Source organism: Chamaea fasciata, unplaced genomic scaffold (assembly GCF_029207755.1).
Source record: "Chamaea fasciata isolate MVZ Bird 193981 ecotype frontalis unplaced genomic scaffold, bChaFas1.0.hap1 SCAF_10, whole genome shotgun sequence".
Taxonomy (NCBI): Eukaryota; Metazoa; Chordata; class Aves; order Passeriformes; family Sylviidae; genus Chamaea; species Chamaea fasciata.
In genome coordinates, this window is record NW_027094095.1 from 6,219,054 (window position 1) to 6,245,717 (window position 26,664).

Genomic DNA, 26,664 nt, shown 5'->3' on the forward strand with positions numbered 1-26,664 from the left:
CTTTTTATTAGGGTTCAGTGCAAAGATTTTGCTACCAACCTTCCGAACCAGGCCTAAAAAATGGGAGTTACCAAATCAGGATACAGTTCCACGGCTCAAAGAATGGAATTCCCATTCTAAACCTAACTGAATTCATCAAACTCCAAGAAGAACGGAATTTAAATTTTACACAATGTATGCTAATATTGCCCTAATTTTGAAAGGAAACGATTAATAAGAAAGCAGGTCAACTCTAACACTGCCAGCGATGATGCTGCAAAGAACCAAAACAAGTGAAGGGACTGAATCAAGGTAAATCGTTCTGTCCAGCTCTAACAGCAAGAGCCACAACCTGAACTTGAGTTAAACCCATGAGGTTATTTTGTTGTGGACAATTCAGGCAGAAGAATAATAAACTGAAGTGTGGCTAACAACCTTCTGTTATGCATAAGGCTCTCACAGGATGGAAAAAAGGCTTCTTGCAGCAGCAGCCAAGGAAGCAAATATCTAAAAACAGTTCTACACATCATAAAACAGTTACAGAACAGTTTTCTGGTTTTAAGATTACAGTCTCATATAAATAGAAAAGAAGGTTTTGCATAAAAAGTCCCCCACACACTCTCTATGGCAGTTGAGATTCCAGCTCTAACTTTGCATTTTCAAACAGTCCATCAGACAAACTGGACAGTAACAGATGACAGCAACAAAAGTAAGACTGAATCTTTCATCTAGCCATGGAATGGTTTAATCCGTTTTCTATTCATATGGTCATATTTCACTTCAAAACAAATGGCAATGTCCTGTTTAATTAAAAAAAAAAAATCAAAGCAATGCAATTAGGGGGAAAGGAAAGACCCGACAAAGAAACCAAGTTTTTAAAAGTATAACCCAAGGTTATTATTTGAGCTGTTCTGTGTTTACTATGACAATCTATATTTAAAGGGGTTTTTTACTAATGTGAAGTACTGTAACATAATATTCCTAGAACTAGTGTTTTTACATTGCATTGCGCAAAAAAAATAAAGCTGTTTTCGAATCCTGCCTGTCAATTCGCTTATTGCAAAAACAGACAGAAAACGTGAAGTGCAGTGTAGCAAACCAGAGCTAAGTGCTCTCCCCCCTTCCCCTTTCACAGTCTATGATTCCTCAGCAGTACTTTTTAACAGAGATGAGAAATGGGATTTTTGGTCCGTATGTTACCATATTGTCTCCAGCCGAGCACACAGACACAAATGCACATTTGTTTCATTAGTAATGCTCCTGCTCCGCTCCAGCCTACGGGGAAGGAGATCCAGGGAGTCATGGGGGCAGCTGCAGAAAAATCAGGAGTTTAGGGTTTGCCACATCACTGTGAGGCTGAATGAGCAAAACTGAGTCAAACTTCCTTAAAGTTCCAAGGTTCCCCTGAGGGAATGGGAATTTTCTTGCTGCAGGAATGAAGGGTGAATGTAACTTAGTTATATTCACCTGTACTGGGTTTGATTTCTATAAAAATGTACATAACTAACAACACTAACACACAATCATACTTGAAAGCTGCAGAAAAGCTTTTGGATATAAATATTGCCAAGCGTTAAAGATTTCTAGACTGCAAAGACATATTAGAAATGCCTGCCAGTGCCCACACCTTCCCGTTTCAGTATTTTAAACTGGCAGTGACAACAATATTTCCAGTACAGGAACAGGAAAAAACCCCACAGTATAATCCAAATATCCACCTGAAATTTCCAAATTTTCTGTACAAGCACTTTTCTTTCGAAATAATAATTATTCTGTAAGAAAAAACTGAAAATACTCATGGTCTTGCTGGCTTCTGCAAGCATGAGAAACTGTACTCTATGAAAATGAAAAACTCAGTCATCAAAATAACTTAAACACTGACATCCAAAACTGCAATTTTGCCTGACATTTTCCCATCTTTTCCTCAACATGAAGAAGAGTAAGACGATTCAAGCTAGCCTGAAGTTGGAGGAGTACATGGAGCTGCAAAACAGGAAAACAAATTGGAGCACAGAGAATCCACCTCATGATTTAGGCACTCAAATCTACCAAAGGACAGACCAAAAATGCACCTTAAAAAAATCACATTTTATTCACAGAGCTAACTATCAATACTGACTTTAAAAGCAAATGAGAAAATGTCAGTAGGGGCAAACCTCTGTTATAAATTAAGGAGTAGGATGGAACAGCCTCTTCCTCTCTAAAAAGCTAACAAGGATATATAGTTTTGGAAATTTGCTGACAGGCAGAGCTGTTTCCAATTCTATAAATACATCAGTGACAGCTCTTTCCAGATCTAGTTTGAGTCCTGGTTTTATTTCTTGATAGATAACACATTATTTCAGACAACAGGTAACATTCCACTGATCAGGAGTGGAACAATGTTGCTGGACTGGATCCTCATCACAGCTCATTAGGGGGCTTGCCTGGACTCTTCTGGTGCTTCATTATTAACTTTGGGGACTGCAGAAATACTTGAGAAAACAGCAGTTAGTTGTTGGGAACTGCAAACTATGTGCAGTCAGCCACAACAAGCTGTCAGGGCAAAGAGATTTTATCAAGGAGTTTTTTATTCCTTCTTGAATACAACATGGCAGCCCCTGCCCTTTCTTTTATCCCATAGGTTGGACACAAGTTTTCCAATGGCAGGAAGAAGGGGACGACTTGCTGGACCTCTGCTGAACCAGCTGCACGCTGGTTGGGGTACTCGACTTAGCCTTGTGGAGAGTCAGCAACCCTGCCTTTGCAGCATCCCTTTGGCTTCTAAAAAATCCTGGTGTTTACATGGGGTTAAAAAGCCCTTTCTGCTATGACTGCCTATAAAATAGCTTGACTCTAACCTACTGTCTGTGTGTATATATATATATATATATATATATATATATATGGTATATATGTATATGTGTATATATATACATATACATACATACATACATACATGTATTTTAAAAATTTTTTTAAGTAAAAGTATAGCCATAAATACTTGATCTCAGAACTAGCAACACAGTTCCCTTTACAACTGCTTTGTTCGTGCTTTTCCAGAAGGTATTTTGCTTCTGTAGCAAGAGAAGACGGAGACAGTTGATGATACTGACACTCCCCTTGCTGCCACCTTACACACACATATAAAGACACACTCCTCCCTGAACTCCCTGCAATTTTTAACCCATTTCAGCTTTTACCACCCAGAAAGTCTTTGGTCAATGCATCCCATGATTCGCTATACACAGTTTGTTTTCATAGTGCTACCTTCTTCTTCTTCTTTTTTTTTTTTTTTTTTTTTTTTTTTTTTTTCTTTTGGGTTGGTTGTTTTTTTGGGTTTCTTTTTCCAGAAATAGAAACAGTGAATAATCATATCCAGTTCTCCCCTAGGACAATCCCAATCTCACAGATTTCTCAAACTCCCCTCTACCTTAGCTCTTGTTTCTAGGCTGGAAAATCCTAGAGACTTTAACCCTCCCCTAGAGAAAATGAGTCCCTTTGCCATTCCTCAGAATTCCTTCCATGTAACTACCAGGGACTGAGTAGTCACAGGGGATTCAAGGTCTAGGCATATCATGGTGATGGTAGAGATGATTTCTACCAATCTTCTCCTTACTTTTATAATTACTAATACCTCAACACTTTTTGGTAAGCCATGGCTCCTTAAATTACCATCTCTGTAAGGTGATGTACAGAAACCCCAAATTCCCTGACAGAAGGCAGACTGAATTCATTTTATTATTGTATGAAAAGCAAGACCTGCTTTTCATCAGAATTAATATTTACATTTCATCTTTTGAATTTCATCTGCCCCTGGAAATCCAAATCTTTCCCAAAACAAATTATCAGCAGCTATTCCTCCTCACATACAACACATTTCAAATGTCTTTATACCAATGTAAAGAATTTTCATCCTGGAATAATTTATTTTTAAACAAAATCAATACCATTATTACAAGAGCACTTGGTTATGATTTTTATTTTCCTATTACAGGCATTACTAATGCAACGAATTTCATAAAATAAGATGAACACTGAAATCCAATTGTATCAATGACCAACCATCACAGACATACTTTTCCCAAAAAAAAGGGGGGGAAGTGGACAGAACTTCCAGCAGCATTTAATCAATAACCTTCCTGTTCCACCACCAGAACCAGAGGAAATACAACAGATAGATGAATTATCTCCATAAACCCCATCCAAAATACTGATTCACCAGCGAAATCAAGTTTCTTTAGTTAGCAACATTTACAAACAAAATCAGAGGCAAAAGTTTCAGCCTAACAGAGGATGTTAGAGAACTTGTTATCTGTCACTGATGTCTGAAATCTGGTGAACAAAGTACAGCAATATTTCTCTCAGATACAAGGAAATGCAGCCTGAGTATATTTCAGACTGGATGAAGTTCCCTTCAAGGACACGACCTTTCCAATACTCCATAAAAGTTTCTACACGAGTCAAGTGAAGAACACAACTACAAACAAGCAAAACTGGATTGAAAACACCAACTTAAAATTGCACTTCAAAAACCCAAAAGCCAGAGATCAAATAAAGCCCAGCCAGAAAATGAAAATAATGAATTGGTTAGGAGTTCCCAAAGTAAGAGATCACAGAAAATATGTGAGTCCTGAGTTGAAAAATCAGAAACCTTGAACAGAATTTCATTATGACGGCACGTAGTTCTGCTTACATGTGTTAGATTTCTTTCTTGTCTATAAGGCATCTTCATAAGCCAACACGAGATAACTGCCTGGACAACATCAAACACCCAGTATTACAGAGAAAGGAGTTTTGGATAAACATCTTGCATTTACAGCCTGTGTTTGCTGTCTTGGCTTTGGTAATTTCAGCACACAATGAGAACTTATCCAACTTGAGCAACAAGGTGGTCCCCAAGCCCCTGAAATGCAGCAAAAGCTTCCACAGAAACCTTGCCATCAGGGATCTATTTACAATCCTTATGTACATACAGGTGCACTGGAAGTCCCTATAAAAACTGCGGTGCCTGAAAATCTACCTGATTATAATAAAATTCTCATATGAAGATGAGAATTTTGGCATGTTGAGGGCACAGATGCAAACCAGACTACTCTGCTCCTGACCTAATTCATTACTCCCAGCATATAGATGTCTCTTTTTTTAAATTACAACCAATTTCCTTCCTATTAAAAACCCTGATAATCACAGCTCTGAAAAAGTCTTGCTGAGGCAGGTTAAGGCATTGTTGCCTTCAGCTCACCCCATCTGTAGAAGATTCACTTCACCAGTAAGAGTTTCAGCAGAGGACAGGCACACGCTTCAGCCCCACACACCAGCACCCAAAAATGGGTTCGTGCAGAGCTGCCAATGACCCCAAACAACCCAGATGTGAGGAGGTTCAGCCAGTGCCTTTCCTAAGGCAGAACAAATCTATTCCATCACAGAAAACATCTAAATTTAGTTGCTCCACAAGAAGGACTTTTCCAAAATGCCTGCACAAGCATAAACAACACAGGAGAAATGATAAAGGACTGGAAACCCTCACCTGGGACAGGTATTTGAAGACATTCCTGCCTAAAGTGTGTCAAATTTGAAGTAGTACATGTTTTCACAAGGGGCTTAGGGCCCTTTGTTATATTTGTCCAAACCACTACCCTGTCCCCTCACTTAAGTATCTCATGAAATGGGCTTTTTCCATGATGAGAAGAATTTGTGCTTATTGAAACAATATACAGAAGGGTAAAAAAAGACACTTCATTTAAAGGAAAAAAGAACAATGCTGTCAAGTTGCAGGAGTGCCCTCAGATGACAACAGTGACATCTCTGAGCTTCCCCTTCTCAAAACCTTGTCTCTTTTTCTAACACTGCCAGCTGTGAATTTCAGATTGTGAGCTTTGAGGCAAGGATGAGCATCGCACAGGAAAAAATAAACTCTTTTCCCTGGCAATCACTGCACTTAGGAAAGTTTCCCTTTGCTCGCAGTCACCTTTTTTTTTTTGTCCAGACGGAGTCTCAGGGTGGGTAAAACGAAAGCCTGCAGCTCTGCTGTGATAGTCTGCTCCAGAGGGTTAAGTCTGGCAGCAGACAGTGTAAGACTGGGATAAAGTCCCAAAGATTTTACTGCCTGAAATTACTTTTTCCAGCCACCCATCAGTGCAGCTGAAAGCACCTTATATTCATCCTACCTTTCATAGTACTTGCACAAAGGAGGAGCCCAAAGAAATCATGTATGTAAAAAGTGAGGGTTTTCAGGATTTCCTCAGGGCTGTGCTGGGGCATGGAGCCATTAACAGTTTCTTTTCCATTCACATCCCACTCCTTCAGCACTTACAGCTCATGGTGCTCAGGGGGTTGTCCTAATATCAGGTGGGGAAAGGAATAATTTCTTTACATAATAACTAGAAAAATCTGTGTGTAGGAAGCTCCTCTTAAATACCCTTCTAGATCGCTTTCATCCCATCAACAATAATGGCACCGGCTTTGGTTAAAATGCTGAGATCCTTGTACAAATTCAGTACATACTTAGAAAAAAAAATTATATATGTCTATGTGAAACGGGAGGGGGAGATTAGGTTTACTTGAACTCCGTATTTAGTTTAGCAAAAACCATGTAATCTTTGGAAAGCACTGTCATTAAGCAATGTTTCAGGCAACACTGCAAATGACAGGAAAACACTATCCCACTGATGCTGCCATTTCTGGAAAGGTCTGCAAATTAATTGGCACCTAGTTAACAAAGCAGTGTTTGGTTTGGACACTCGAATGACACACATGAAAATTTTCAGTGAAAAAATCCCAAGAAAACAATCAAATCCAGTTGTTGAGTAGAAAGATGCACCATTCTATCCATAAAAAAAAAGAGCCAGAGAGAACAGGGAGCAGAGATGAAGTCAAAGGCTTCGACTTCTCCTTTCGGTGACAGGGACAGTAAAACTGAAAGATCAGCTGGTCCTGGTGGACGGCTGGGGAGGCCACTGCCACCTTCAGTGACATTTCTGCCTCACAGCAGCAGCAGCCTGCTGGCCCTCTGGCACTGCTCCCTGGCACACAGCTCCAGGAACACGGTGCTGCCCATCGCGCTGCAAGCGAGCTGGAAAGCTGCTCACGGGATACTCCCACCCTGGGAACAGCAGGGCTTGGGCTCACAGATACAGATCCCCAGCATTCCAACACCAACTTCAAAAAAATAAAGAACCTGTGTATTTATGTATTTAGCTACAACTGGAATATGGAAAGACAGAACAGCTCCATGTTGAAATGAAGTGGTTTTTGAAATAACTCATCATTAAACCTCGACTGCTGATATCGACTGCAAAGTTAATTTAAAAGGACATTCTACTGCTTTTGCTGAGTGTAAAAACTAAGTGTACTCGAGGATATTTCATTGTCAAACACTAATGAATGACAATTAATCATAAAACCAATAAACCCACTGTTTTTAAACGGTGTTACTAAACTCCTCTGGAAGGCGGCTCAATAAGGCAACTTTTCCCAACTTTTCAACAGAGGAAGCACAAAGACTGCACAAAAATAAAACCTGCACAGTACCTCATGCTTTACTGAGTAAGATTACAAAATGGATTCTTAAGCAGAAACTGGGAAAAAATATCTTACTGTAAGACAAGAAGTAAATCTTAAAAGATAGCAATGTGTTTTTCATCACTACAGTTCGCTTACCTTTTAAAGAATAGGATTTTAGCAAGAAATTTACTTAGCCAGAAAATAAGGAAGCACACAGAATTTGGTGAAGAAAAAAAATACTTTTCTGGTAGTTCTTTTGCTGCCATTACACAGTTTTTTTGACTTTTCATTAGGCTGCAGACATGAGGTTCCAAAAATGGTAAGGCAATTGACCTTGACATTGCCCCTGGTATGCTGCAAGCATAAGTATCCCAGAGAAATGTAACAGCACAACATAATCTACCTGCATAAAGAAGGTTTTTGTATTTTTGTATATATATTTGTTTTGCTTATCTGTCAGGCTTATAGCTTCATTTCTTCGTTCAGTATTTTATATCTATTTCCTTTTTTTATTAGTTGTATTATCAACGATTTTTTTTTGCATCAACTTCTTTAGTCAGTGCCTGATCTCCTATTTACCAGGCATTTCGTAAATCATAAAGATCTTCAGGCATATGAAAGCGGGAGCCAGATTTAAAAGTATCATTGTTTAATCAGGTTTTCATACAAGAACATGCAGCTTTATATAATGACAGAATGAAAATCAAAAGTGACAGATTGGGTGACTGGAATTTCTGTGGCTTTTTAAATCCATTAAAATGCCCAGCCTTCTAATTCTGGAAGAGAATTTAGCACCAGCTGGAATCCTCAGACAGCATTAGTAAACAGTAACAAAACATCCCTCAAATAAAGATCTTAAATCATAGGTTTAGAAAACACTTCCATAAAGTGAAACACATGTAGTAAATTTAAAGAGTCATGTGACAGACCAGGTTAAATCCTGTCACCTGCGAAACAGAAAGAGGAAAAACAATACTTCAATCTCCTGAGGATGTTTAATTTGACAGATTCCAGGAGACTTATAGAGAATAGGGTGAAACATGACTTTTACAGCAGCTGAAATTCAGAGTCCAGGTAAGCACATTACTGTTCCTGCACCAACAACACGAAGCCACGGTTCGACAAACCAAAAAACTTTTTTATAAAAAGGGGCTGAAGAACCTTGGAACCTACAAGCTGGTTCCAGGGTATTGGATTTCTCTTATGGTCTCTCCCTCCAAGAACATCCTGAGGAAAGAGGAAATCTCTAGCTCCACACACTAAACATGATGGCAAAGAGGAACATATTGCTAACTGTGCCCTTCGGGGAGACCAAACTTTGTGGTGCAGCCCCCGAGGCCAAGCTCTACCTCTGACCCCCCCATTTTAGGCAATAAAGATTCAAGTTGCTGTCCATCAACTGCACTTGCTGAGGTCACACAAACAGGGCACAACTAAGCTAAGGCACAACTGAGGCAAGTGAATTTGCTCGGGTGTCTGACGCATCTGGAGTTACAGTAGCACCGTCACAACAAACACATCTGCTGCCCTCAGCCTGGGTTCAGTAAATGTCAGCTCCACTTCAAGCACTAGAACTTGCTAGAACTTTTCTTGAATTCCAGAAGGTCCCACACAAACTTGTCACCAGAAATGCCAATGAAAATCAGAAGCTCTAAGCAGCCAGCTCTGGAGCACAGATATAAAATTACTTTACTGGTAGGAAACCAGCCCTGGGAACTGTGAGAAATAAGATATTTCCTTGCTCCTTGTCTAAGTCTTGCTTGCTGAGAGCCTACTAAGCAGGAAAAAAAAAATGACAGAAGAATGACAAAACTAAATTAATCCACATCATGTTTGCAGAAGAGCTGGGGTTACACAACCATACAGAGCAGCAGTGAGCCCAAAGAGCCTCCTGAAAGAAATATGAACTTGTCAAAAGAAGGCAACAAATACATTCCTGTAGACATGGAGCATGACGAGATCCATGCGCAGGACACTACTCGTTGTTCCCTAATATCTGTGAGAGCTGGATGTCAGCAACAGCTCAGCTTGGCTCAAGGAATGTTTCAAGTCACGTCCGAATCTACTCTGAAGACGTGCAATGCCAGAAACCAGAATACCAACATTTCAGACGTCAAGTAAACAGCTTTGAAATTTGGGGTTGAAATTGTTCACTCCAGTCCTAACCCAAAAGGACTTTCCCGGAGAAGAGAGTGTAACATCAGGGAACTAACACCAAGGCTAAGTTTGATTGACATAATACTACTTTATTCCATTGTTTCAACTTTCTTACAGGTTTAAAAAAATGTACAGGGGTTCAGAACCACCTCAACAGAACAAAGAGTCAAACCACAAGTGTGCACACGTGGTCAGCTTTCATTACAAAAAGTAATAGGCACAATCTTTACATACGCATTTTGGTGAAAGAAGGAGTAATAGTGCAGTGTTAAAAAGGCACCAATAATCAATAACTGGGCCTTTTTTAAAAGCCAATAACCATCTAAGAAAATTACATTTGGTTCAAAGTCGTAATTTAAATATTGTATCGATTGGCATGCATCTGAACCCCTGGCAATTTATTACACAAACCTAATGTGTGCCTTTGCAAAATCAAAAAGATTTCATCAGTGGACTTGAAAGTCAGTTCAGTACAAAAGGACACACCAAAGCTCTTGGCCTGTATTTAACACTAAACTGTCTTGTTCACCTCCTCTGAGAACACGTGTCTAACAAAGAGCTGCACAGAAGTATTTCTCTTAAAGCAAGTGTAAATTTTCTGATCCTGTAGCATTAACCTACTCCACGTGCTATGAAAACATTAGGCACAGACCACAATTTAGTTTTCTCTTAAAAAAAACCACAGTATGTGCAAGTGAGGTTCACACAACAGACTGACAGCTACAACAGTAAGCTCTTTAGATTTCCCAAAGAAAAGAGTCAGTTCTAATTTTCTAAGTAGTGCTGCACACTGCTGCGTGCCATTATCTTATCTGCGTTAGGAGCATCTGTGGCACCAGCAAGGAAAAGCTTCAGTACACCCTAAAGGACACTACATGGACACCGTGGGCTGACTGAACTGGGTCAGGAGAGTGAACCACTGGAGAAATCATGGTACATGGGCAGCTGCAGACAGCCGGGGAGGGCTACTGCTTCCTGCAGAAAGAATGGTTTGGAACTCAGGTTACCTCACAGGTGCCCTCAAACTCACCCACCTGCACACAATGGAATAAAAAGGGGAGAGCATGGAAATAAAAAAGGGGGAATGAGAGGGAGAGCTTCTGTGGAAGTTGTACCAAAACGTGCCAGTTTATCCCAAGGCGTCATTACCAGGGTGTGGTTTATGCACTGCAGATTCCTTGTACAACTGAAAATTGTACAATATGTGAGCAAAGATAGAGCTGATTATTACCTGCAGTATCTACTACTGTCCTCAAGTATATAATTTACGGATAGATGCATACTCTTGGTGTTGATTGCTTCCTCTTAAATGTATTAAAATTCTGAAGGCTACAGTACATTCTGACACAAAGACAACTCGTCTACCAGGGGAAAATGTAAGGTAGTAACTAACTAATTTGTTTTAGGAGGAACCTCCTCTGATGTGCTAGTTGCTTCATGCCCTTTGGAAGATTTTTATTTCTGACTTTCTTCATCATCTCTGTTGAATTGTCCTCCCGACAATTTCACCAGAGTTCAGTGACGCTTCTTACTGCCTTTGCCTTTTCCAGGATCCCTTTTAAATTCACTCTAACACCGCGACAAGCTGTTCAAGTCAACACTTCTCTCTGGCAAGTTGCCAGATACCACAAATTCTATCACAACTCAGCATTTGATTACATGCACCGGTTTTCTTTAAATGGAGCAGGAATTAGCCCGTTTCCTTGGTTTAGGGTCCCGTACATCCCTGTCTGTTGAACACACACAAGATGAACATATAGTCTCTGACAGTCTCCGTAGTCCCAGCCTGAAAACGCTGTTGGAGAGGCTATATATCACACAGTTGCAGAAACTGTTGCTTATAGCAAGCCACGTAGTTAGGAAGGAGAGTGCTGGGTTTTCCAACACCCTAGAGCTTTCCAGCAGAAAGTAAATGATATAAGGGAGCCACAGCACATAGAACACGCTGGTGATCCGGAACAGGACCATGGCATAGCGGCGGTCGGGGCTGTGCCCGCTCTCCCCAGCAGCGTCCCCTTCCTGGTTAGGAAACCGAGCTCTGCGATCACTGATCTCTTTGGTGTGCTGCCGGCAGATTTTAAAGATGTGGAAGTAGGTGAAACATATGACAAAGGCAGCAGGAGCGTAGAGTAAGCACACGATAAAGCCAGTAAAGTAGGCATTAGTTAGCCAGGAGGTAGCACACCATTCAAAAATATCTCCGTGGTAACCAGGTTTTCCCCAACCAAAAAAAGAAGGCAAGAAGATCAGGCAAGAGTATATCCAGATCAGACTGATGCAGAGTCTCAAGCGACAAGGTGTGACCAGCTGGTTATAGGAGAGAGGCTTGGTTATAGCGAGATAGCGATCCACACTGATGCAAGCCAGACATGCCATAGAGACGCTTTTGAGCACAGAGATGATGTATCCAAAAACTTGACAAGTCAAGGACTCGTGGACACCTGTTGAGTAGTGCAGCAGTGACAAAGTAGGAACCAAGCAGCTGACTCCAACAAAAAGATCAGCATAGGCCATGGTCTGAATAAAGTAGCTGGTGGTGTAATGATGCAGGAGTGGAGCACAGTGGAAAACAAATATCACAGTTAAGTTACCCGCAATAATTAAAAATGTAAGCAAGACAATAACGACTGTCTCAAGGATACAGATGTCAACTGCATTGTAGTGACCAAATCCAAGAGGGCAGGAGAGGTGCTCAGATATGTTCATAACACTACTGCTCATATTCAGAGTCCTCCATTCAATCCATCGGGACTGGTTCATGATTTGTGCTTAGGGAACAGTGCAATCTGAGCCTTAGTGAGCAGGTGACCTGCTGAACAGCAGCTAAACTCTGCTTCAGCGTCTCACGGTCTCTCTCTGCAGACACTGCCAGTGCTTACATGGGAGAGGATTAGAGTCCCATAGCTGTTGATGCCTCCTCAGCATCAGTGCATCACCTCTGGCACACCTTGGCTTTAAGGAAAGAACGAAAGAAAGAAAGAAAGAAAGAAAGAAAGAGAGAAAGAAAGAAAGAAAGAAAAGAAAAACAAAAGCCAGAAAGAGAAAGGCCACTGATCAGCTCCTCCAGTGCTCTTGACTCATCTTTAGCAAACACAAGGCACTTCTAAAACAAATAGAAATAAAAACTGACAAAAGAGATGCATTCATTTCCCAGGGAAGGAGGGGAGGGAAATCTCTGACTTATTTTCCTGAAAAAGTCGTTTACTTTGGTATATAAGGGGAGAGGGAGAGGAAGGGAAGGAGGAATCTCAGCACAGCTCAGGTTTCCTGGACCAGCAGCTACCGAAGATAATCTTTATGTCTTAGGTTAAATCACAGACTGACTGGAGATTCAAAGTTCATCCTCTAATGCTGTCTTTTCTTGTTTGATTCAGAAGATGGTATTCCATCTTATCCATGCTATTCATTGGAAAGGCAAGGAGAACATTTTTGTCAAGGTTAATTCCAATAGACTCACCACTACTTGGGTATGAATAATGAATTTTATTTAGAGGGAGACAGGTGGGGGATGAGGCAGATATGTCCTCTGGCTCCCAAGAAAGAAAACATACATCTCACATGAAAATAATTTAAAAAATAGATTTTGGAGACTCATGTCAATATTTACAGTTCCTTTAAACAGTTATAGTCCATTACAATTACGAATGCCAGAATCATAATTCAGTGTCCCCACAGACAGAATAAATCCTCTTGAATGTAATTTCAGCAATGGCAATTTAAAAGAATCACCTTAAGAAACTCTGCCATACCTACTACAGTGGATCAGTACCTAGGAGTTCATAGGTATATCCATGATATTGCTCACCTCTGTGGCAACAACAGAATCATTTCACAAACCCCCACACAACGAGCTCAGAAACTTCCATCTGCATTCTGCTGGGAAGCTAATGAAATGCTGATTTGACTAGAAAAGCTGCCATTGTTTACTACTCCATTATTCTGTTGCTCAGCTTCATCTTCTCAGGGGTTTAAGGTTTCTATATTTATTAGATGATCTGCATAATAAATAGTTGCTTAAAAAAACTGTTCTTCTATTTGCAGGACATTACCTTGTTCATTTTATTCACAGCTATGGAGAGAGAAAACATTAAAAGAAAGCATCTTCTGTGTTCAGTTTTAAGTAAATGCTTGATTAGTTCAGGAATCATTAGGCAGGTAATTAAATGTATACAATCTTGTTTTTTCAAAGGCCCCTAAAACGTTACAACTATCATTAATCCTAGAGTTCCTGAGACTAGAAGACTAGCAGTGAAAATTAATGAATCCACATCAAATGATCTCCAAGGTCATTCAGCTGGCATTTGCTTTAAGTCTCTTTAAAAGTACCAGGATCTCTCTGATGTTTCTGATAGTCCTTGCCGTGTCTTCAGGAGGAATTTCAGATATTAGAAAAGCCAAATGTTCAATTCTGTCGCAGCACTTTGAGAGAAAGCATTCTTTTTGGAGTTAATTTCCTGTCGTGCATCGCCACGCTGTACAGAAAGTCCTTTCAGATTTTATAACATCCCCGAATATTTCCGCCTATCTGCTCCCTTTGTCTATAAGCAACAGAGCACGTACAAAATCACTCCTTTCTCCGATTCCCTGCTAAAGCAATAGAGAAGCTTTCTCACCTACACGCATCCTCACCAGCCGCTATGTCCAATACTTGTCAGGGAGTCCTGTTACCGCGGTGCGGCTGGAGCGGCTGCCGCTGCCTCCCTGCTCCCCCCGTGCGATGATTGCCTGCACCTGAGCCCGCTCCTCCTCCTCCTCCTCCTCCTCCTCCTCCTCCTCCTCCTCCCTCTCCTCCCTCCTCCTGATGCTGCTGCTGCTCCCCGCCGCAGCCCGGGCGCTGGAGCGCTGCCGGCCGCTCCCCTGCTCCCGGCACATCCGACGGCGGCACCGAGCACCGGAGCCCCCGGGCCGGGCACCCGAACCGCGGCGCTCCGGGGTCCGGCACAGCCCTCCGTGAGAGATGTGCATAGTCCAGACATAACCAGGGGCATCACCCCACTGAGCTGTTCACTAAAACAACCCCGCGTTATTAATTGGGCGCGCGCCTTTTTAAAGCATCACCCACCTGCTGAGGTTTAGCTTGGTAAAGTATCTGCCACAGAAATTTTTTGGTCTTCCTTAAAATACAAAATTACAGCCGCCTTTTTAATTACGTCCCCAAATTAATTACTTCCAAACTTAGCACATATATGTTACAAAACTCACCTGTACCCATTTTTTATGCTGTACCAGTATTACCAGTACCCTAATAGCTTCAGCATCAGTTTAAATACAAATACTTGCAACACATGATTTTCCAAACTGAGCCAATTAACTCAGCTCTCTACTCCTGCAAACAGATGCAGCTATTCCCTGATTAAGTACTCAGAACTTTTGTTTACTTCGTGCTTCCTAAAAATAAATCCAGTCACAGAAGTACACCCATCACAGTTATCTTACACAGACACTCTAGACACTGAAACAGCAAATTCGAATACCAAAACACCAACCACAGAGCAGCATTTCGGGCTATGGATCAGCAGAAGATGTGCCTTGGAGGTTTTAACCAACCAAGTCATTAGGAACTACAGTGATTGAAGTCCTTCTAGTTCCGTGGCAAACCAAAGGCAAAATTTTAATAAGCTGCTCCTGAGTTAACATCTTGTATTTCGAGTATAGCCTGGAGCGAATGTCCAAGTCTGAATGACAAGTCTGTAGCAATGTGAAGCAGCACAAACTGCAGCAGTGTAAGAGTGGTTTGCAGTAAGGGCATGTGATCATTCCAAAGTCTTCTGTCAGAGGATTTAAGAAAAAATTAAACTAGCTCCGATACCTCAGAATGGTAAATGGCTGCAACAACAGACTTAATGACTAAATTTAGACCCTGAGCACAGCTTTAAGCTCCAGTTATCCATACCAGGGCAGAACAATAAGGAGCAATTTTTATTCCTCCTCTTCCCATTCCTCCCGTGAGGGAGGAGGAGGAGAAAACCACTGTGCACAGGCATGGCAGTGACCAGCACTGCTCCCTAGGACAGATCGTGGTCGGCACCAGGGATGGAAAGGGCCAAAACACCTTAAAATGGACATCAGGGAGCCCCAAAGGTACACAGGGGCATGAGCTAAGCAAAGGTACAGCCTGACAAAGCAGAGCACGGGGACTACGTGCTCAGTACATCCTGCTCCACACAGATTTAAGGACTGGTAACTACTAAAGCTTCCAAGTGTCACAATAACCATTGAGTCACCTTGCTGTCAGGTCAGCCCCAGCTGGTGCCTGCTGTGTGTGCCCAGTGTGCTCAGCTCCGAGAACAAGCACTCCTGGCAGCCATAGGCTTCAGGTCTGCTACAAGAAATCCAGACTGCTGAGCAGGAAAATCAACGGCAACCTCTGCTGGTTGGTTCTGTATGCAGGTAAAACGTGTCCTCTACAGAAATTTTAACTAAAGGGACAAAGTGGTTCAAAAGCAGGGAAGTTTGACTTCATTGGAAATACAAGCAGTCTTCCTTCACTCCCAAAAAACCAGCTGCAAGCTGCCAGTGGTTTTATCACCTCAGGCACTCGCTATAAACTGCACCATGCTGACAGCACTAAATTGTATTGTTTCACGGTACATTTACATTCATACAGTAGATTTATAAAGTACAGTGTATTTAGAGGCAAGTGAAAATTAAGCAGAAATCAGCTAGTCCCGATGAAATGATGCAGTTACAGACAGAAGTTTACAAAATGTAGCAATACCAGAATGTTGTATGAGAGGCTCTATAAGAAAAGATTTTTATTTGGAAATTAGAGGCATATTTGGGCCTCTGGCACAGTTTTAAACAAAACCCGCTTCAGGATTTCTTTTTTAATTTGTGTTTTAAGAAAAGGAAGGGAGAAAGAGAAAAGTTCTGTTGGAAGAATTGTCTTGCTGTCATCAAGGTGGCATCCTACACGGTGCAAAAGTTCCCATAGCTGGCTACATCCAGGTGGTGGACTGAGCACTCTTCAAGCTGAAAAGAAGGAGCAATTCTACACCTTCTTTATAAATGACACCAGCTGGAAACAACACAGGTCGCTATACAAAACAGAAGGCTCACACCATCTGATCCTGCTGAAAACAGAGGGGATGCGGTAGGAGCATGAGCTTTTGTGTACGCAAAGCAAGGCTGTGAAAGCAGTGGTGATGTGTGACCCTGAAAGGAAACCAGATAAAGCTTCTCAGACAGAAAAAGAACATATGGAAGGAGATTTAGAAGCTCCAAGCAAGAAAACAATCTATTAGTCACTCTATTTGGAAAGGAATAGCAATATTTATTTGCTAAATCCTTTGTTGTAAGGAGACAGGACTGATAGAAGCAATCCCTGCAGTGCACAAAGCAGCATCTCAATCACATCACTCATTTCTAGTTTGAAGTCTTTCCTTGTTAAATTACTGGATGGTCAGCTGGATTAAATGGACAACAATAATTTCCGTAAAATCTTTTTGAAAGGCACTGATGAGAGCAATAAGCTGCAGCTGAGAGTGCAGGATGAGGAACACAGTAGTTATTTATTTAGATGCAGACCTGAATGACACTGTTGATAAACATACCAGCTCATCAGCTTGTATTTTTTCTGTCCAACTCCTTTTTTCATTGTTTTACACTATTTTTTTTTTAATATCCTTTCTCCTAAGCCTAAAGAACAAAGGCATTTCTTTCAGTTTGCTTTATTTTTAACCTAACTACCTCTGACATTCACTTGTCCATGTATCTTATGGACACCCTGGTTTTGTTTTTAATGCCTCCAGAATAATTCTATTCTATAAAGCTTGCAGCTGTAGTGCAGCCTAAAGTACCAGAGGAGGAAGGAAAATCATTTGTTGCCTTGTGTAAGGTTTTCTACATCATATTGGTGTTTGAAGTTGCTCTATGAAGTCATATGAGCGCAGTATTTAAGGCAGAGATCTGTTCTATTTGTTATTTGGAATATAAAGCCTCTTCCCCAAATCCACCCACTCCAGCTGTCTATTTAAAACCTGCCCGAGCGCTCGCGCTCACACACAACACACGGGGATTTTGACCTGAGTGCAGGCATATGATGAGATATAAGAAGTGTCTATATATATATAAATAAACCCTTTATTTTGTTTCTCCAAACAAGCTTAGGTTTCTCAAAGCCCTTATACCCTGCAGATACCATCTGACCCCATGCCTTGCTCCAAGGTGAGGGCCAAAGTTCTAAGTCAGATCCAACACCAAATTTAAGCCATGTTGTGCTGGGTTCTACACTCAGCTGAGCTGTGAACATCTCCAAGGACAGAGTTTTCACAGCCTGCCTGGGCCCCAGTCCCAATATCTGACCACTCTCCCTACGACTTCCACCATCAGCTCAGGATTTTTCTTGCTGCGGTTTGTCATCGTCATCAAGACTAAACACACTTGGGCCAGTGGTAAAAACCCAGACGGGTCAGTTCCGAAGGGAACAATATATTGTAGAAACTTTGAAACCATTTCTCCACCTGCTAGTCTCATTTTTCAGTTCTGCTATCTGAGTTCCTTTCCTTCTCCCTCCCACCCTATGATCCTAAAGGATGCCATAAATCATTTTACAGTGCTATGGCCCACACACCCTGTGCTGCAACAAAGACCAAAACACACCAGGTACACAGCTGCAGTTCCGAAATGCAGATACTCCTGTGGAGCTCTCACCTCTTGTGTACAGGAAAAAAGTCAGCACAGGCCTTTTCTGCATTAGGGAAAAACTGGATTTGGTGGCAGCAATAAAGCAGGTTCTGTAAGGTGGGGGAGAAGGAAGAGCCTGGGATAATTTGGAATCAGGGGTGGGAGCAGCTCAGGAGACTGGAATGGGGCAGCAGCCTTCTAAAAGGTCAAGAGACGTGAAGGGAGCTCATGATCCCTTTGCCTTTTACTACTGCTCCTGCAGCAGGCTCAGGTTCAGCCTGCTCCTCTGCTGGACTCACAGCTCAGTCCTTTTCCAGCACTGCTTCTAATGATGCAAATATTAGCCAGCATCACATAAGCGTTGGGTAATTAGGATGCTGTGATGCAGAACAAGAAGAAATGGGCAAATCATTTTTTTTATGTGGATCAATAGAGAGAGATGGGCATTCACATTTCCAAGTTTATCATGTAGTCTTTTCATGCTGTTAAGCAACAATTACACTGAATGCTTCTAAAGGTTGAAACTTTCAAATTACTTGTAGTATTATTCACGTATTTCATAAATATTAAGCAAGTTTTTGGAGTAAATGGCTACACAATCTCCAGTTAAACATTACTGCCTGTGATCTCATGGATTACATTTCATAGCATCACAGAATGGTTTGGGTTGGAAGGGATTTTAAAAGATCATTTTGCTCCAACCCTCACCACCACGGGCAGGGATGCCACCCAAAGATGCACACAAAGCAAATATTTTTCTGGATTTCATGCAAAAGAACATTTTCCTTAAGGAGGAGCTTCCCTCAGGATGATACTGATGGTCCTACAACAAATTGAACCCACTTTACAAGCTCAATCCAGATGACAGATACCACCAAACTCTTATGCCCGGAATCAATAGAAATAAAACTCCGTGCAATAAACTATCAATCAAGAAGTGAAATTACTTCAGGGAAATGCTGTGCAGCCAACTGAATGGTGATAATTAACATTTTTCAGGAACCAAGGGGCTTTTGCTTTAAACAGCACATAAGCTACAGAAGGATGCCATTTACTGACTGATCATAAATGATATAAAGCACCAGGAAAACTTCTTAGGATGGCATGAAAAGGAAAAAATTAAACATGTGCCTTCAGACAGTTTCATGCGCGTGCCACTTACACTAAACCCCCTGCTCTTACACTAGCAGCAGTTTGAAAAAGAAAAAGAAAAGGATACTGGTAAAACAACGCCAACTTACTATCTTCCACTGCTCCCATCTTTCAAGAGATGAGTAAAATATTAAATCACAGGACAAAAGCAATTAAGAGAACTGTAAATAAAGAACTGCTGAAATGTAGAGACTAGTCTGCACAGTGCAGGTAGCATTGCTCTTTCCTTTCCTGTGAGAATCATTTTTCATCTTTCAAGACAATAAATAAGAGATTTTAGTACTGCACTCACTCAAACCTTCTAGAGGCATATTTTGACATAGTTGTACTTTTAATAATACTTTCGTCTGTGTCAAGCCAGGAATTACATTCCACAGATGCTGGTATTCTAAAAGCATATTTCAAGAGGGCACCAAGAAAGTGTATGCTGAAAAGGATTCCAGCTCGCCTGGCAGGAGCATAAGCTCAGTCAGTATTAGCCGTAATTCCATTTCAGCAGAGCCAGAGTAAGAAATTTTAAAGCTATTTAAAAAAAAAATCCCAAACATTGTGATCGCCTGCTTCAATTTTTCACACACTGAAAGCCAAACAGTATTCTTAAACTACAGCATGACCTTTTAAAAGGCAAGCAGTTTTGATTTAATGAGTTCAACTGATGAATAATTTATTGCAGCCTTAATTAGGCAGCCAACTTGTAAGGCCCATGCAAAAGCAACTACAGAGAACACGAGGATCGAACCCACATACCCGTCTTTCAAAATCCAAAGTTTGGATGTACCACAGAACAGTTGCACTTTAGTCTAATTCTCTCTTAGTATTCTAAGTACTCTCTTCCAGTAGTTCTTAGTGAGCTGCCAGCTCTTACGTGACAAACTCATGGACACAGCAAGAACAGGCTGAAACCCACTCTCCACGGATGTGGCCTGGGTTAAACCATCACAGAAGATCCTCCCAGAATATCCAGTCTAAGCCAGACAGGCTGGCTGGAAACACGTGCCTGGTCACACCAACAACTGATGGTTTAGTGGATTGTAGAATTGACACATTCCACTCTAAACTTTTCCTTTAATAGATTTCTTTGTGCAAGGATACGAGAGGTGGCTCAGAAAAGCACGGAACAATCAGGATCATTTGGGTAATGAAGCCACAGCTCCAACTGTTGGGATGGGCAGAATCAGTTCAGAACTAAAGGGCTGCTCCTTGTTTTACTCCAGGGTCTGCAGGGGAGGACGTGGTAGCAACCCCAAATCCCAGTACGTCCCATCCCACTACTTCTTGAGAACAAAAAAGCTAAAAATAATCAAAGTAAATAGTGGATTTTCAGGGCTATTTTAAACTGTTACTCGGGATTACTACTCTACCACATTGTGAAGAAATAGGAAAGAGAAACACGGAAAGGGTATGGCACAGCAACTATTTATAACCTGAGGGGTGGCACAATTTCTTTTTATGGATTTTAAGCTCAGCTTCATTTAGACCAAATCTTCCTCCCAGCTGGAAGTGCTGAAGAGGTATCACTTCTGCCCTCCTCCAGCCTGGATCCATACACACTTGCATCAATATCCATATATGAGAAAGGACAAGGAACAGCTTCCTACTGAGAGTGATCTACAGGGAAAATGTTGCCAGTAACAGTGGAAGTACATTCCTGGGTAACTCACAGGCGTGGAACCCAGAAATGAGAGGTGTTAGGAAAATGCCACTGAAAGCAAGAATTACTGACTTCCCCCCCCCCACAACCCTGAGTTAAAAATTAGCTAATTAAAATTTACAAAGTCGTCATACATCTGATAACTATTTCTCAAGATTAATGGCATCTAAATACATTCAACTTCCAATAACTAGAAAATTTTGTCTTATTAGATAATGAGGACATTTATATTTATAGCCAGAAACTGGCACATGTAAAATGTTATGTGAGCTGAGAAATCATTTATTCCAGAAGAAATACCAAACCTGATATTATCTGCCATCTCTTAAATAAAATGAAATCAAATATATACTTTATCAGAACTCAGAAGAGGTTAAATATAAAGACAACACTGATATCTACAAATCCTTTTGAAAAGGACACTATCAGGGAATGGACAACTCAAGTCTATAGATCACATTCAAGGCCAACTTCTTTCACCACATAAACCTCTCCCCTCTGCTCTGCTCAAGATCATGGCTTGAAGCTGGAAGTCAATCTCTTTGTTCATATATTTCAAAGATATATCACATCAAACTGTCCCAAACACGGAACATCAACATGCTGAATGCCTCTAACTCAGCGACTTCATAGCCATTCCATATACTGAAATAAAGATATTAGAAATTACCCGGTTAACAGTTAAGGTTTTCTAATACACTAGCTAAAAAAATAAGAATGAGAAACAGCATTTTTTTTACAAAGGAAAGGTTTTACACAAGTGATTTGCATTCATTTTTCTGTTTAAGTCATGAAAATACTCAGTAGTCAGAAAAAATGCCATAGAAATGGATAAGGCTAGATTTACAAAAGCCTTATTTTTCAGCTAATGTTCTAACCCAAGTGCTCACAGGGGATGAGCTTTAGCATTTCTCCTTTCTTCCCCAAAGAAGGTTCTTTACAAAACAAAGAAGAAAAAAAAAGGGGAGGGGGGGGGGGGGGAAATGTTACATTCAAAAAGCTCTATTTTATTGTTATGGCAACTGATGTGCTAAAAATAAAGAAATAAAGTTGTTATGGCAACTAGAATTTTAAAGGCAGTCAAAAGTAGAATAATCAAACATTCTGCTGGCTTAAAATGTAACATCTATGACTCAATTTACAGAAGGAGCTTCAGAGCCAAACAGAGGTTGGGTTTTTTGAGGGGGATTCTGCTTTAGAGATCACAATTAATACAATTCCAGAGAACTCTAAGGAATGGGGCATCTCAAGGTGAGTAGAAAATTACACACTGCAAGTTGTCACAGTCAGGAGGAAGAAACAAACACCTTTTAGCACTTGTCTGATGTGCTGGTGACCTTACCTAGATCCATAAAATGTATCAGGCTGCCCAGAGAAGCTATGGCCGCCCCTGGATCCCTGGAAATGTCGTTGGCCAGGCTGGATGGGGCTTAGAGCAACCTGGGATAGTGTAAGGTGTCCCTGCCCACGGCCTGAACGTGAGATTTAAAGTCCCTTTCAATCCAAACCATTCCAGGATTCCATGATAAAGGCGACTTCATGATTTTAAATTAACCACTGAAAAGTTAGGAAGTACCAAAATTTATTTGTCTGAAGCAGCAGTTTTGTCTCTTTGTATGTAAGAAATTATAAAGATGCCTATAACTACAAGATGACAATACCTTTAGATTTCTGATACATCCTGATGACCATTACAGGGCTCCTAATTATACAAGCACTTTCACAACTATCTCAGAGAACTCTTCTCCCATTCATTATTTCTCAGATTGTCAAAACTGTTTAAAATTAACAGAACTGTGTGCACCGTGAAATATCCCAAAAGCCATACTGAGACAAGCCTTAATTAATAATAAGCAAATTATTTAACAGATACTTCAGGAAATGATGACTAGAAACATTAACTTGTACTGGAAATATCTGCACTTAAACCATGTATGTAGCATGTGCTGGGATCCCAGTGTAAGCTGGTATTTTAACACAGCATGTGCCTTTAATTTTGGCCTCACTGCACTGAAAATTAAGGTTGCTACTAGCGGCACTCATAACTCTCTTCTGAACCACATGAAAAGTCTCTCACCACAATCCACAAGAGCTTTCAGCGAGCAGAACTAGCACGGCCAAAAATACAGCTCAAAGTCACGCTCTTCACTTGCACTAAACGGACAAGAGTCAAATTAATTCCTTATTGCAGCAAAAAATCAGATGTACGCTGGAAAGTCAAATAATACACAGGGCTGCGCAGCGAGGCTAACACTGAAAACTCACGTGTATTTCTGTACTTTTGCTTCCCCAGCCACAGTATTAATCCTTGAGGCTGGATACACAGTTAACTCACCCCCTCTCAAGCATCATGTGAAGCAAGCCTTTCCAGAAATGCAAATTATGTAGATAAATATCTTACCCAATGGATCTACGACCAAGTCAACAGCTTCTGCAAAGGAAACTCCATGTACAACCCTCACTCTACAGACATTTTCCGGAGTAAGGATAACTCTCAGACATGGGAATATCAAGACTTTAAATCCACGTGTCAGAAGTATGTCTCTGCTTGGGCTAAAGGAGCTGGCTGCCTGTTTCCAAGGCTTCTTGCTGACTCAACCAGACACTGCAGACAGTCCTGAAAAGACGAGCAGCAACTGCTGCTCTGAGCTTTCTATGAAATTAACTTCCTCATTGTGTAACAGCCAAAACTTAATCAAGTGCATGGCTGCCTGAAATATACGGTTTTGAGTTCAAAAAAAATGAGCAGACATCCAAATATTACTCCTTGACTGCCAGCTGTGTAAATCCACTGCTGGCATTCAGCATCAGTATTCTTGTCCTATCAGGGGCAGCCATTCTGCATTGAACACACATACATGTATATACAAAAGCATCACCAAAGAATACTCATTCTAGCATTTGTGGGTGTATTTTATCCCTAATGCGTGTTTGTATGTTTTCAAATATCTGTTAAAGAAGAATTAGAGAGTCTTCACAGAAGGAAAAGGAAATCCTAGACAAGGGACAACAAAGACCAAAAGAGCTTTCTGGAATTACATTTACAGACTCATGAAAGAAAGGGGGCACGGTTCCAAAAGGCACCTCCAATTCCTCTGCCATACAGGTACCAAAAAGTGACATTAGACTGCAGTGTTATGTTAACCTACCTAAGGCTCCCCCACCCATCCTGCCCAGCCCCTGTGCCTGCTCCCATCTCACCCTGACACCACGCCTGAACTCTGAAACTGAGAGAAATGGGGAGAAGGAAATTTTCCAAGAAAAAAACCCGCCATGACTGTGACTAGCCCTGCAAATGCTAGGTAAGGGTATAAAAAAGAGATAGAACACGCAGTAAAAGAAATCTCTTTTGGCAAGCATGCTGTCTGAACTGCAATCCCCATTAATGGCTATTTAGTTTTAACGCAGGTTGTATCTTGTACTCCTGAGGCAAAAAAAGGTTGTATTTTGAAAGAGGATTGCTTTGAAGACAAACCACCCTCTGAAGACAGCTCTGTCATATGCAGGATATGATTAAAATATGTGACGTTCCACATCATCGGCATTTGGCTGTCAGTTTAAAAAGCAACTGATGAAAACCCTCAGCAAGAAAAAAAATTCCTAGCTGCCAAAATATTTGTCTGTGTCCACAAAAACTTACATAAAAGGTTGTTATAACAGAGTATATGCAATAGCAGACTGCAATCAATCTCCTTCTGCTTAGTTTACCTCAGCAGCTGCGAATTTGCTTGCTGACATGACTCTTAATTTGTATGGCCATACTCATCGCTGCAAAGGGAAAAAATTCCTTAATGGATGCAGACTGTAAAGATCTGCTGGTTCCTAATCTCTTTTGAAGTGATTCCTGTAAAATCTACCTTAACACTAGCTCAGGCCCTTAGAAGAATATCCTACAGAACACACAAATGACCCTGCCATTTGGGGTCTTATCGTGAAAAAGTCATACATAAAGTAAGGTAGCAAAAGGTTCAGAATTCACTCCTATATCAAATTCCTGTATTAAATCCAAATTTGGATTTAAGTGATGTATTCATCACTTCTGTACACTTTTAATACTCTACACATGCAGCTCAAGCCTTGCTGGGTTTGTTACTATTCCAATTGCTCTGAACTGCTGTCCCCAGCTATGGGAAAAAATGCTTTAATTATGTGTTGACCACCAGTACTAGCATTAACAAAGACATTTTAATAGACTTCAGACCAAATATTTGGATTCTTAGTGTTCCTCTCTAAGCATTTAGAGCACTCTTTAATTTTTACAGCATCAAACATTAACATCCTGAGATCAGCAACTAATAGTCAGGAGAAGGTGGTTTGCTCTCTTCAATAAAGGTATTTAAGATTTCTAAAGCTCTAGCTCTGGAGTGCTGCAGCCTCCTGAATGCAAATAAATTAAAAAGAAAATTCTTTCAATAAAGGATCCTTTCAATAAAATCCGTTCAAATAAAGGTTATGCAACCTTTATTTGAAAGCAGAGGCCTGTTAGGAAGCAGTGGATTTGAGAGGAAAGAGGAATACCAAGATGCAAGATGATTGCCTCAAACACAAATATCCCTCAGCAATCCCAGCCTCTGCAGTGGACACAGTCATAACCTTTCCCTTCAGGTAAGCAGTGCCCCATGCTAACAGGGAAGATCACACACACAGAATTCCATAAAGACAACACACCCTTCAGGGAACTTCTGAAATGACCCAGTTTTACTCAGGGGTGTAGAAAACCATGGTTTAAAATGTCTCTACTATAGCTGCTCTTTCAGCATTTCAGGAAAACTGAACACTGACTAACAAACCAATGTTCAAATTCAACTGGGATACCTATTTATGTTTTATCTAGGAAAGAATATCAGGGATTTTCAAATGAGCTCTAAGGTGCCAAGTACCAGCAGCTCTTACCACACTCTGAGGGAACAGCAATGACACATCCCAATTCCATCCTACTTAAAAACCACTTGTTACCTGCATCAATATTCATATATCCTGAGCTTCTGACACTATCTGCTGTAATATCAATTCTTCCAGGAACCATCATTTAAACCTATTCAGGCCAGAACACTGATACACCCTTGGTTTTATCACTGTTGGAAATGAGGGGCAACTCTGCTCCCCTGGTTTGCAGGTAACGGATCCTAAACTCACAGAGACAAAACAGAACACAGAGGGCACATGCAAATCTCAGTTCTGCTCCCCCCTTCAGAGCAAATGTGTCAATTGATGTGACTTTTAGGGCAGAGAGATCATACATCACCTCAAGAGCCAGCAATTGTATTGGGAGTGTTATTTTTGGGTTCTCATATGTGATTATGTACGGAAAAGAAGCTGCAGAAACATTCTTAATGCACCAGAATATTTTATAACTTTATGCGGGCCCTGAAAATAATATACTACTGGCAATATTTTCCACCTCAAGTATCATACATAAACATTAAAATTTAGATAACATAAAAATAAAAAGTACTAATTGATGCTCTTCCTTTAATTCCTGAAGGGACCTGTCATTAAACTGATGAATTCCTTTGAAGATGAAGACTGAGCATAAGATTTTCCCTTTTGTGCACACAAAATTGAAAGACTTTCTCCAGATGAGTGCTAAATGAATCAAAACTTGGCGAATTTAA

The 26,664-nt window shown here is 40.8% G+C and overlaps 2 protein-coding genes across 8 annotated transcripts in view; both read right to left on the reverse strand.

Annotated features, from left to right (window-relative positions):
* Positions 1–26,664, reverse strand: part of RABGAP1L (RAB GTPase activating protein 1 like) — a 228,604-nt gene that overhangs the window by 138,874 nt on the left and 63,066 nt on the right. The gene's annotated exons all lie outside the window — the stretch shown is intronic.
* GPR52 (G protein-coupled receptor 52) lies at positions 9,724–13,059 on the reverse strand. Its single transcript, XM_066193100.1, has one exon. The coding sequence runs from the start codon at positions 12,379–12,381 to the stop codon at positions 11,296–11,298; it is 1,086 nt and encodes a 361-aa protein (XP_066049197.1). The 5' UTR covers positions 12,382–13,059; the 3' UTR covers positions 9,724–11,295.